This window comes from Solanum verrucosum, unplaced genomic scaffold, assembly GCF_900185275.1.
Source record: "Solanum verrucosum unplaced genomic scaffold, falcon-dt-bn FXZP01000125.1, whole genome shotgun sequence".
Taxonomy (NCBI): domain Eukaryota; kingdom Viridiplantae; phylum Streptophyta; class Magnoliopsida; order Solanales; family Solanaceae; genus Solanum; species Solanum verrucosum.
The window spans coordinates 1,685,510-1,696,737 of NW_026019923.1; the positions used below are offsets into that span (position 1 = coordinate 1,685,510).

Consider the following 11,228-nt stretch of genomic DNA (forward strand, 5'->3'; position numbering starts at 1 on the left):
ATGTTGAAGGAATGTGTTCTTTTTGTGGAGCTTTAGACTCTTCAACTAATCCGGAGTTGCTTAAGTTGTACGATATTGTTGGGTTGTTGTATCCTAAAGGGGACAAGTCAAGTGTGATACTGCTGGATCAGTGTAGATTATGTGCAGTGGGCTTGAATCTCTTTAAAGAGAGCGAAATATCTGCGCCTCAGCATAAAGATTATTTATTCATTTTTGTTATTTTATTTTCAACTGTAATTTATATTATTTGTGGTATATTACACCAACATATTTTGCCAATTCTTATTTCTACTCTAGAAAGATAGAAATGATGTGTAACATTCATTTTTCCACCCACAATTGAGATCATAGACTGAGGAGAGATACCACTATATCTTATGATACCCTTATTGGAGAACACTTTGATTCGATTCACGCAGTTAGAGATTTTGGGCTTACCTGATAAGTAAGGCCCTATGATTTCCCAAACCAGCTCTTGGCCTTACTTGGCGGAACCGGTTAAGGTATTCGCACAGAGCTTTTTTCATAATAATAGTGGACCAGTTTCATGAGATTTATGCCAATTGTCAAAATTAAACGAAGATCGAAGGACCATTCGATTTATTAAGGGGCATAGCAGCGCCGAGACTTAAAAAAAAATAACAAAATACAATTTTAGAATTGAGCTAAAAAATATATAGGGAGTGATAAAGTAGTCTCGAGCCAGAGCAGCCATTGAAGTAAAGCTCAAAAATCATCAACAAGAAAATGCAAATAGCATCAAAATGCCGTCTCTTCAATTCCCATTTCTTCTCCATTTTCCCTCAATCCATCAAACCCAAATTCCCCTTTTCTCCCAAAATCCCAAAAATCCCCAATTCAGTATTTATGCATCATCTTCAAGAACCTTCAACTCTTCTTCTTCTTCTTCAGCTTCAATATTGGCCAGGAAAGTACTTTTTATGGCTCCTGGAGTTGAACCAGAAGATATTAAGGAAGATATGATTTTACCCGGATCCAATATAGTTGTCGGACCCTATGCGGGTGATGCGAAGATTAAGGAGGTTGAGTTTGTGAAGAGTAGTAATAAGCCTAAGGATTGTCCTAAAGATGAAAGACCCGAATTTGCTATGTTGGGTCGGTCGAATGTTGGGAAATCATCCCTTATTAATGCTTTGGTTAAGAAGAAAGAAGTTGCTCTTACTTCTAAGAAACCAGGTTTGAATAATTTGCAACTCTATTCTTTTATTTATGTTTTTATGTATCTTATGATTACTGAGCTTGGATATAGTGGTTATGCGCAAATGCTCACAATATCGAGGTGTGAGAGGTTGAATATAGTGGGAGAATGTGGAATTAGTCGAGGTGCCTGAAAACTAGTTGAATATGGTGGTTATGAGGAGAGGTAGCGGTTGAGTGAAGAAGTATTGGAGAGACATGATTAGATATGACATGAGGTAACTTCAGTTTATCGAGTACATGACTTTAAATAAGAGGGTATGAATGTAGCGGATTAGGATAGAAGGTTATTAGGTAGTTGAGTTTTGACTCACTTTTCGGTGAGATTAGGCTTGGTGTGAGTCTGGGAGCATTGTGTCTGTCGCAGTATTAGTCTTATACATGTAGTTACTTGCTTTTGATATATGTTACCAGTTGTTGTATATTGTGTTTCAGTTACTGCATTATTGAATGCTCTATATAACTTTACTTAATAATTGGCATGTTTTCTTTACTGTCGTATTCCCTTTATTCATAAATACTTTGATTTGTGTTGCACTTGAGCTGAGTGTCTTTTTGCGCCTTTTGGGATTTCATGGTGTATCTTGTTGTTGGTTTAATTATTGAGCTTGTTATAGCTAGCGGAGCTAGGATTTTCACTAGAGAGATTCAAAATATAATAAGTAAATGTAAATCACTGTAATTTTTAGGCCAAGGGGGTTTGGGCGAATCCTTGCGGTACCAACCTAGCTCCCCAAGGTGAAGCTAGGATTTTGAGACAACTGATAAGGTTTTGGATAATTTTCTTTATATATATCAAGTGGATTTTTAAACACAGATACACGGTCTAGGCCAAAGCTATTGAGTTCTGCGGCTTGTAGCTCCCGCCTGCTAGCTCCCCTGATTATAGTCTACAAGTATGGGTGTTGGATTTACATAGCCATCAAAGTAGGAATGGATGGCTAGCTTTGAGTGTTGTAGCTGGATTTTGGTAGTTAATTGGTACTTCTATGGATTAGAGGTGGATTCTGATGTTAGTATGTTTAACTGTACAGGGAAGACTCAGCTGATTAATCATTTTTTGGTGAACAAGAGTTGGTACATTGTGGATTTGCCTGGTTATGGGTAAGCCTTTCTTGATTTTTCTTTTGTTACAGTACCCTTTGATAGGTTGAGCTGTTTTACCATTACAATGAAATGTGTTGGGTAAAGCTATTTTAGAAAGTGTTAGCATTACCTGGTTGGGGACTAATAGGCTGAGGTGGAGCCAAGGTTTCAACTTTATAGGTTCTGGATTTTGAACAATGATTTCACTGCTAATAACCGGGTTCTAAAAGTAATATGTGTATCTATTTAATAATTTTTTAAAATACATACACTTTTTAAGCAAAAGCTCTTGGTTCGGCCGAACAGTGTATGGGTGTGATAACCTCCGTCCCTGCCAGTAGGCTATAGCGGTAATCTCAACTAAATGCTTACCGTACTTGATGCTTCTATTCGAACGAAGTAACACGACTTCAATTGGTATGATAAATGGCTACTGGTTTGTTACATTATGCAATAAAGTGCACCTCAAAACCAAACTAATTGGGGTAAACTACATGATTTACCATGTTAAGTAAAAGAAATTGTGCTCGTTTGGTCCTGCTACTTTCAATTTGTCATTCCTAGCAACTAAACTGTGTTTTTAATGAACTTTTAGTTTGTATGGGGAGCAGGGTGATGATATTACAGGCAGCACATTAAAAGAAAAAGAGGGAAGAGAAACAACTACTTTTCCTACAACAGAACTACCTTGATGGATTTTGAAAAGAGAGTGTTTTCCACCAGGAATTTGAGAATCTTTGTCTCAAGCCATGGAAACAGCCTCTTGCAGAAATGCAGGGTAAGGCTGCGTACAATAGACCGTTGCCCGTACCCTGCACATAGAGGGAGCTCTAGTGCATAGGGCTGACCTTTTTTTTCCTTTTTTTTTTTCAATTTGAGAATCTTTATAAAAAGCTTCAAATGAGAAAACACCTCATCTTGATCTCAGTCATCTAATTTTATGTTTGCCATCATCTTGGAGTTACAACCACAAACTATTAAAATTTCGGAAAACTTACTGTGGTCAAACATTGAATGTCATATCTTTACTTTCAGATATACCTGTTCTGGCACTCATAAAGCACATTGCATCCTTCTCCAAGATGAAAAATAGATTTGCAATCCAAAGAAGATCCACGTTCTTCTCTTTTGCATTGCTTACATGCTACTATTATTTGAATGTTACTGCTTTTACTACTGTTCCAAATAAAAGCATCACGGTTCCAACCTTACCTGGAAATAGTATCCTTCATTCTTCCCAATAAAAGCTTCACAGTGCGAATGCCCAATTACGTTTAATTAAAGTTTTCAATTCAAGAAGCTGTAATGTCTTCTCTCGGACCATGTGATATTATTCCACTAAACCATTGAGTATACCTTGTTGCTGCAGCAAAAAACCAGGTCATACAAATAACTTTCCCTCGTTACCTTTGTGAGAGACATGGCTTCTTTCACTTCCGATAGCTTTTCACATTTTCAAGAGCAGGAACCACACATAAATTGCTATCAGAAACAACTCTAAATATGTAAAAGGAAGGAGGAAACTGCTGTCAAACATAACGTCTATTGCCTCTAGACCGCAGAAATAGATGGTTGCAGACAGTGCCTCAGGGAGAAATTAGCATATTTGATAAGATCCAAAGAGCAGAACTCAGTTTACAGTTAGTATACAGTAGGCTAGACAAATCAGTTCACCTGGCTTCAACCTAATTCAGTGGAAGTGTTGTAAATGCTAAACCAAAAATCAGACATGTCCATTCTTGTGCACATCTTGATAAAACAGTCTAGATTATTCTGTTGTGATGTTTATTTGAAGATGTATTGGAGTAAAATAAAATGTTGTGTGAAGTTACAAATCTACCAGCCAAATGTTGACCAAGGCTATATTTGCTTCATTTTTTGTTCTTTTATAGATCTCGATAGGCTTCCCACTGTTTATGAATTACAAGTCTATAGAACCTGACCTTATTCAATTTCAACTTCTATAAAATAGCCAGAAGTGTATCATTCATCAAAGTAATTGAATCTGATTCCTTCTCCTTTATCTTCCCCTTCCCTGACTTAAGCATAGTTGTAGAAGCTCTCCTTTTGTAGTGAGTTTGTATTCTCTTATATTTGCTCTGTCCGCTAGGTTTTTAGCTATGCTTTTCCATCACTTATTGATAGTTCTTTGTACATTTTGCATTAATGCGGAAATCGACTATTTTGACTACTTCTAAGTTATTTCTTGTAACTTGTTTCAGTTTTGCTAATGCATCTGAAGCTGCTAGAATGGATTGGTCCTCCTTCACAAAGGGTTACTTTTTGAATCGAGATACCTTGGTGTCGGTTCTGCTTTTAATTGATGCTAGTGTACCCCCTCAGAAGATTGACCTTGATTGTGCTAATTGGCTTGGACGCAATAAGGTATGCTTCTGATTTGCTGATCTTCGTGGTCTTTGTTAGTATTTTCGTTCTTTTCACGTGGTTATTATCATTTATCCCGTTTACTCCTTATAAGTAAGTCATTTTGTACCATGGTGGACTTTCATACGACATGTTTCTCTTTTTTCCTGATAACTGACTTTCATGCAACACATTTGCAGATACCAATTACATTCGTTTTCACGAAGTGTGACAAAATGAAGGGAGGGAAGGCAAAAAGACCCGATCAGAATATTAGAGATTTCCAAGAGCTAATCAGGCAGAATTACAATCATCAACCTCCATGGATAATGACTAGTAATGTCTCTGGTTTGGGCCGGGATGAGCTACTTCTACATATGTCACAGTTGCGAAACTATTGGAACAATGAGTAGCTCAACTAAAACATCAGTCTTATTTTATGAGGTAAACCCCTTATCTGAGATCTTGATATTTACCAGGATATTGATCTTTTTGGCCCCTTAGAGGTGATGAACATAGCCACATAGAACTCGTAACGCTACTTCATGATGGAACGTAAATTCTCCCATGCATAATGATAAAATGTATTACCAGCCTTGCTTGTAATTTTCATATGTTACCTTCTCAAAAAAAAAAAAAAAGTAACTTTTTATAATTTTCGTGCCTGATTTTATGGTCGTTCCTTTAGTTGTCAATGTTGCCTATGATGTTGAACCTAGTGCAACATAATGTAATGGTGTGCTATATAGAACATTCTGATAGTTTCTTCTATTCATTTCAGAAGACGGGTTAAGTTTTCGTAGTCCTCTATGGAAGGATATTCAACCTGGTCCAAACACAACGATTATCTCCAAAAATGAAAACATGAAAGGAAGGATACTCTAGAGAAGATGCTGGAAACATTACAAGTAGAATCCACAAAGGAGTTTTTGCAAATATTTAGAGCTAGCGTTTGGGTATAGATTTTGAAAATTTATCTTAAATATCTGTTTGACGATGAAATTGGTTCATACCTAGTCATTTGTTAAATTGCCTTTGTGGAGTAATTTGGTCAGTTAAAGCATAGCTACTTTTTGTTATTATTCAACACTTGGGAATAGAAGGCCAAAACAGTACTTGTTCTAATGATGATACCTGATTTGTGGATAAAGACAAAGAAGGTAGCTTGGTGCACAAAGCAACTCGAGCTCAAGGGCATGTAATGTAGATAGTCTATCTTCACACGAGTATTTCTTAGCGTGTTTCTATTAAGTATTACTCCATCTATTTTAATTCATGTGACACACTTTTCTTTCTAGTTTGTCATAAAGAAAATGTCAATTAGAAACGACTTAATCTTGAAATTAAAGATTTATAATCACACATGTGGTCGAAGGAGTATTTTGGATTCACAACTTTTAAAAGTTTCTTTTTAAAAAAGTTGTGTCAAATCAAACTGTGCAATATAAGTTAAAACCGATGGAGCACTTTTCTTCCATTGACACCTTTTGATTGGAGGAGTAAAGATGCTAATTTGATTTGACTATTGTTGTAGAAGGGGAAAAAACACATCAAAGTAACAAATGAGAAGTTGGTTTGACAAATGTCATATCAAAATGTTAAAATTTGAATAAGTTAAACATGTATTTAAATTCTTGAAAATTGTATAAATAAAATTATTAGCGGAATAAAGTCAAAACTCTTTTTTATTATTTATAATTGTGTTGTCTGAGCCAAGTCACGCATTTAGACTTCATGAGGTATTTGCCGCCACCTACTACAAACAACTATTAATTCAACGAGATATTTGTCACCTCTCACTACCAACAACTATCAGGTAATTTTTCCATCAAAACTTGAATCGATGAAAAGAAATTACCAAGTGTTTCTCGAGACGTTCATGATGTATAAATTGGAAGAGTTGTTATGTGGTTAATATGGAAGTTGGGAGAGTTTTTTCATTTTGGTTTCCAACTCAGTCTTAGGCATTTAGGGCCTAATTAAATTCGAATTCACGTTGAAAAAGTTCCACATTGTGTTTTGAAATGGATAAAGTATTCTTTAACAAAAACGACTTCGAGCTCAGGCTATGTTGCAGGTGAAGTTGTTACCTGTTTTGTTTGGTCAAAACATGAAATGGGCCTACTTCTGATGCATGATCTAAATTTGGTTTGTATTCTGTTGTCCCAGATTGACCTGAATATAGATGGACTTGCCAGCCTGGGGGTGGGGTGGGGTGGGGTGGGGGTCATTATCCTTTTTAAAATTTGTCTTCTTTGGGACTCTTCTTTTGTCCTGAAATAATATGTTTCTATTATGAAATACATCATATTGTTGTAATGCTTGCATATGCAAAATAAGGATTTAAACTTTATAGATTCAATACTTTAATACATAGGGTTTGTCTATATAGTTAATCTTCTAACTTATCTTGATGCACTAAACACACAGTTACCAGTGCAGTGGTGTCTCTATACCACTACCTCCTTCATCAATGAGCGATCGTCTTAGACCATTGAAGGGTGATCTAGGTCTCTTTTGAATGTACTATTAAATTTTGATAGAGTTGTTTATGAATAACTTTGCGACCAGATCAAGAGGTTATTGGTTCGTCCCTTAGTTTCTTTGTTGTATCTATTTTTAATAAAATCTATATTTTCGCGATGGACTTGATTTTACAAGAGATGATGAGAAAGTGATAGATGACAAATATGTCTCAATATAATTTTTTTTTTCTTTTTACCCTCCCCGAGGAGCTCCCACCCCTTCTGCTCCCTTGGTGACTCGAACTCGCAACCATCGGATTGAAAGTGAGAGTGCTTATCATCCGAGCAACTCCCTCTCGTCCAATATAAATATTGATGGTTCTCCTAATTTGGAATATTTTTTTTCATCTTTGCTTATAGCAGAGAAACTATTTACCTAATGAAATTACTTAAATAATTATGTCAACAAACTTCATTAACATATACTAAACCCCATTTTTGAGAATTTTGCAACCAGTTTATAAATAGAAGTTCTTTTCTTTCTTTTAAAAAATAATCATAAAAGGTAAGAGGAGTGGAAAAGGAATAATAGGACCTTCAAAATTGGTAATTATGATATACATTATACTAATTACTTTCCAACCTTAAGACATGCTCAAACCATATAATATACTATTGTAGTCAAACGATTTTTTTCCTGATGGTCCGATATCTGATACTCGTATTGAGGTTTGACATTCTAGAAAATCTTATATCTGAGTAAATTATTTCCTAGCAAAAATGATTTTGTACTCGAGATTCGACTTTAAAACCTTTAATAAAAAATAAAAGATTACTTACTACTCTATCGTAACCTTGATCGGTCGGTCAAATGATATGCCTTGTTAATTAATAATACGACACCATCACGTAGGATTTATTCAAAAGTCATTTTTAGACTATTGTATATGGTGTGCACGCCCACAAGACTTTCAACTTTCAAATGACAACTGGATATTGAAGATTATAATTTATAAAAATGGAAGTCTTGTGCCCTTTTTTCAATATAATATTTGAAATTCCGTTAGTTCATATTATTCACATTCGTGCTTACGCAGGATATATTGATGGGGGATCGTTTTTTATTGAGGTTTTCTTTACTTTCAAAGTCTGAAGTTAAATTTTTTAATTAAGGACGGAGGAATCGATTCTTGATGGTGGAAATGTTTGAATCCCACATTAGTTGAGGTTGGGATGATTTGTCCCCTTACGAAATACTTTAATTTTATCGATATTCTAATTGTGACATCAAAATTACTCTTGACATAAATAAAATACCTAACTTTGCAACTAGTTAGTTGACAATTATTTTTTCATATATTTTCCTCATTGGAGAAACAGTAAACAACAATAACATATTCAATATAGTTTTACAAATACTGAGGCTTGAGAAAGATAAAATATACACAAATTTTATTCTACCTTTTTGTAGGGTAGAGGCAAAAATAACTAGAGTCTATAGGTTAGAAATCAAGAGCAAACACCTCACTAACTCTATAACACAAGGACAAATTTTGTTCTCTTTTAAAGAATAAGTCATATAATGTTCCTTGTTTTGCTTCTTGATTCAAAGTTGAATATATATATATATATATATATATATATATATATATATATATATATATATATATATATATGGATGTTTAATTAAAAATAGTTCTTCATTCAAATTAGTTGAATATTGATGATAAATTAAACAAATGGTTTTGTGTGTTGGCAAGACATTAATTTTCTTTTTTAAATTTCTTTTGGGCCAGAGATTGTCTTTGAGTTGTAGGACAAAAATATGTATTGTAAGAGGAAATTGATTTTAGTAGTATATTGAAACTGTAAACCTATTTATTAGTGTAAAATAGATGAGTTAAAAAGGTCAAAATGCTTTTAAATTATTTCAGTTTTTTGAGTTTCATACCTATATCATTGAAAGTCTGAGTTTCTTAGTTAGCGAAACATAACTTGACTAATTTTTTATGATGTGTGTACTACACTCTCTTTTATTTAAATTTTTTGTCACATAACACTCCATGTGGAAAAACAATTCCACATGACAAATCTAAATAAATTAATATTAAGCTAAAGGTTAAAACTATTATCGTATAAATTAATTTATTCCGATCGTGACATTCACTATCCTCTTCTCCACCTTCTTAGCCGTGATCTCATCTCTGTCGCGGCGTTGATATCTCTAACTTGGAAGGAGAGAGTTTAGGATTTTAAAGAATTCAATTAAAAATATATTTTAAAAGTTAATGTGTTAGCTAATAGAGTCGTTATATATGTCTGGTGGACGGAAATTGTATGAAAAAATGTGCCTATAAACATTTCAAGACAAATGTTTGGTCTAGGCAACGTCTAGAGGTTGTTTCGCTAACCTTTGGCTGATAGTTTAGCGTTTTAGGTAGGAAACTCACTCCCAATAGTTCAGGTATAAAACTCAATAAAGTGAGATAGTTTTAAGTGTGTTTTTTAAATCCTTAACTCAAAATAAAAATGTAATCAGGCATAAGAATTAACGACTAGACGTGCTAAAAACATAGGAATTACCTTGCAGCTCTTTCGCTCTATAAAGATTGATCGAGATAGGGGTGGGAGTCACAATTCTTCTTGAAGGAAGGTTGTTTGCTCAAATAACCAATTATGCCATAATATAGTTTTACCTATTATAACATCAACAATCAATTAATTCGAACCTACATATGATGACTACTTCATATGTTACTTTAGAGATAACATAAAATTATCGAATAATTTTTGTCCGAATTTCTCTATAAGTTTTTTGCTTAAAAACTCTGTTATGAGTTTGACTATTTTTGGTAAGCAATAAATAGTAAAATGTCAATGCTACAAACTAAAGACCATACTTGTGGAATAATAATACCAAATATTTGATATTTTGCAGTAGAAATTAAGTAAAAGTGAAAATGAAAAAAAAAAAACAACTTCAAGTGTTTGAATTGTGATAAGTTACAAACTCTCAAATGAGTTGAGGCTAGCGACGGAGCTAGAATTTTTGTCTTATGTATATATATAGTAGATGATATAGTAGATGTTGAAACCTCTTCAGTGAAAATCCTGTTTTTGTTGGTTGAGGCAATGACAATGGGAACTAAAGAACCGCGCTTGGTGAAGTAAGAGTACCCGGGCTTAGAAGAATAAAAGAACACCATGCAAAAGAAGCCGGCGATAGAGGGAAATTAGCCAATGGACTACACGATCCAAAATAATTTTCTGATGGAATCCGGGGCGTTACATGTGATCTTTCTTGTGCTCCATTATTTGTTGAGTCAATGCATATTTCGATTGATTCTACTACTTGGTTAATGTTAGAGGAAAAAGAAGGACGAAGGAACTCGCTCCATTGTGCAACAATATTATCATTACTTCTTTCTAAAGAAATCGGTGAGAGATCAAGTGGTGGAGGAGCAATATCTTGTAAACGCCTTGAGTTGAAAGAACTAGAGCCAATGCCAGAGCCAGAATCAAAACGAGAGATAGAATCATTGGAGACAGATTGAAACTCGGGAGATGAAGTGAGCATTTGGACAACATCCTTGAAATCATTAGGTTCAACTCTATATATTTTAGGAGGTGTTGGTGGCAAAGGTGCAATTGGTAGTTTAGTCATTGGTTTTAATGGGAGCCTTCTAACTCCATGAAGTGAGGAATGATATGAGGCTAATTTTTTATTTTTCTTTTGTTCTTGTTGTGGATATGTTGAAGAAGAATTAGAAGAAGATGAAGAAGAAATAGTATATGAAAAAATATCCATATTAATTTTTTTGTGGTAAGTTTATCTTAGCAAGAAACTTTAGTAAGAATATACATTTTGTTGCTTTTGCATTTTGGTTATATATAGAGAGAAAGAAGATTAATTATTAAAAGGAAACTTGAAAAGGATGTATGTGATTATAATAATTAAAGAATTTGTCTTTTAGCGTCGGCTTTGGTTGAATATATATAAGATAATTGAACATATATATATTTGACCTCTATTTAAAATTGCCCCATTCTTGTTTTTTTCTTACATACATATATAGTCCCTTAGAAGGTAGACAG

General features: G+C 34.1%; 2 protein-coding genes across 2 annotated transcripts; one reads left to right on the top strand and one right to left on the bottom strand.

Annotated features, from left to right (window-relative positions):
* The first annotated feature begins 719 nt into the window (after nt 1–719).
* On the top strand, nt 720–5,681 carry LOC125825533 (GTP-binding protein At2g22870). Its single transcript, XM_049504867.1, is given in 6 exon segments — nt 720–841; nt 844–1,197; nt 2,253–2,322; nt 4,527–4,689; nt 4,869–5,112; nt 5,485–5,681. Coding segments are annotated over 5 exon segments (894 nt in total). The 5' UTR covers nt 720–747; the 3' UTR covers nt 5,082–5,112; nt 5,485–5,681.
* Nucleotides 5,682–10,278: 4,597 nt separating this feature from the next.
* On the bottom strand, nt 10,279–10,941 carry LOC125826713 (uncharacterized). Its single transcript, XM_049506062.1, has one exon. It carries the CDS (start codon nt 10,939–10,941, stop codon nt 10,279–10,281), a length of 663 nt encoding a protein of 220 aa, XP_049362019.1.
* Between the last annotated feature and the right edge of the window lie 287 nt (nt 10,942–11,228).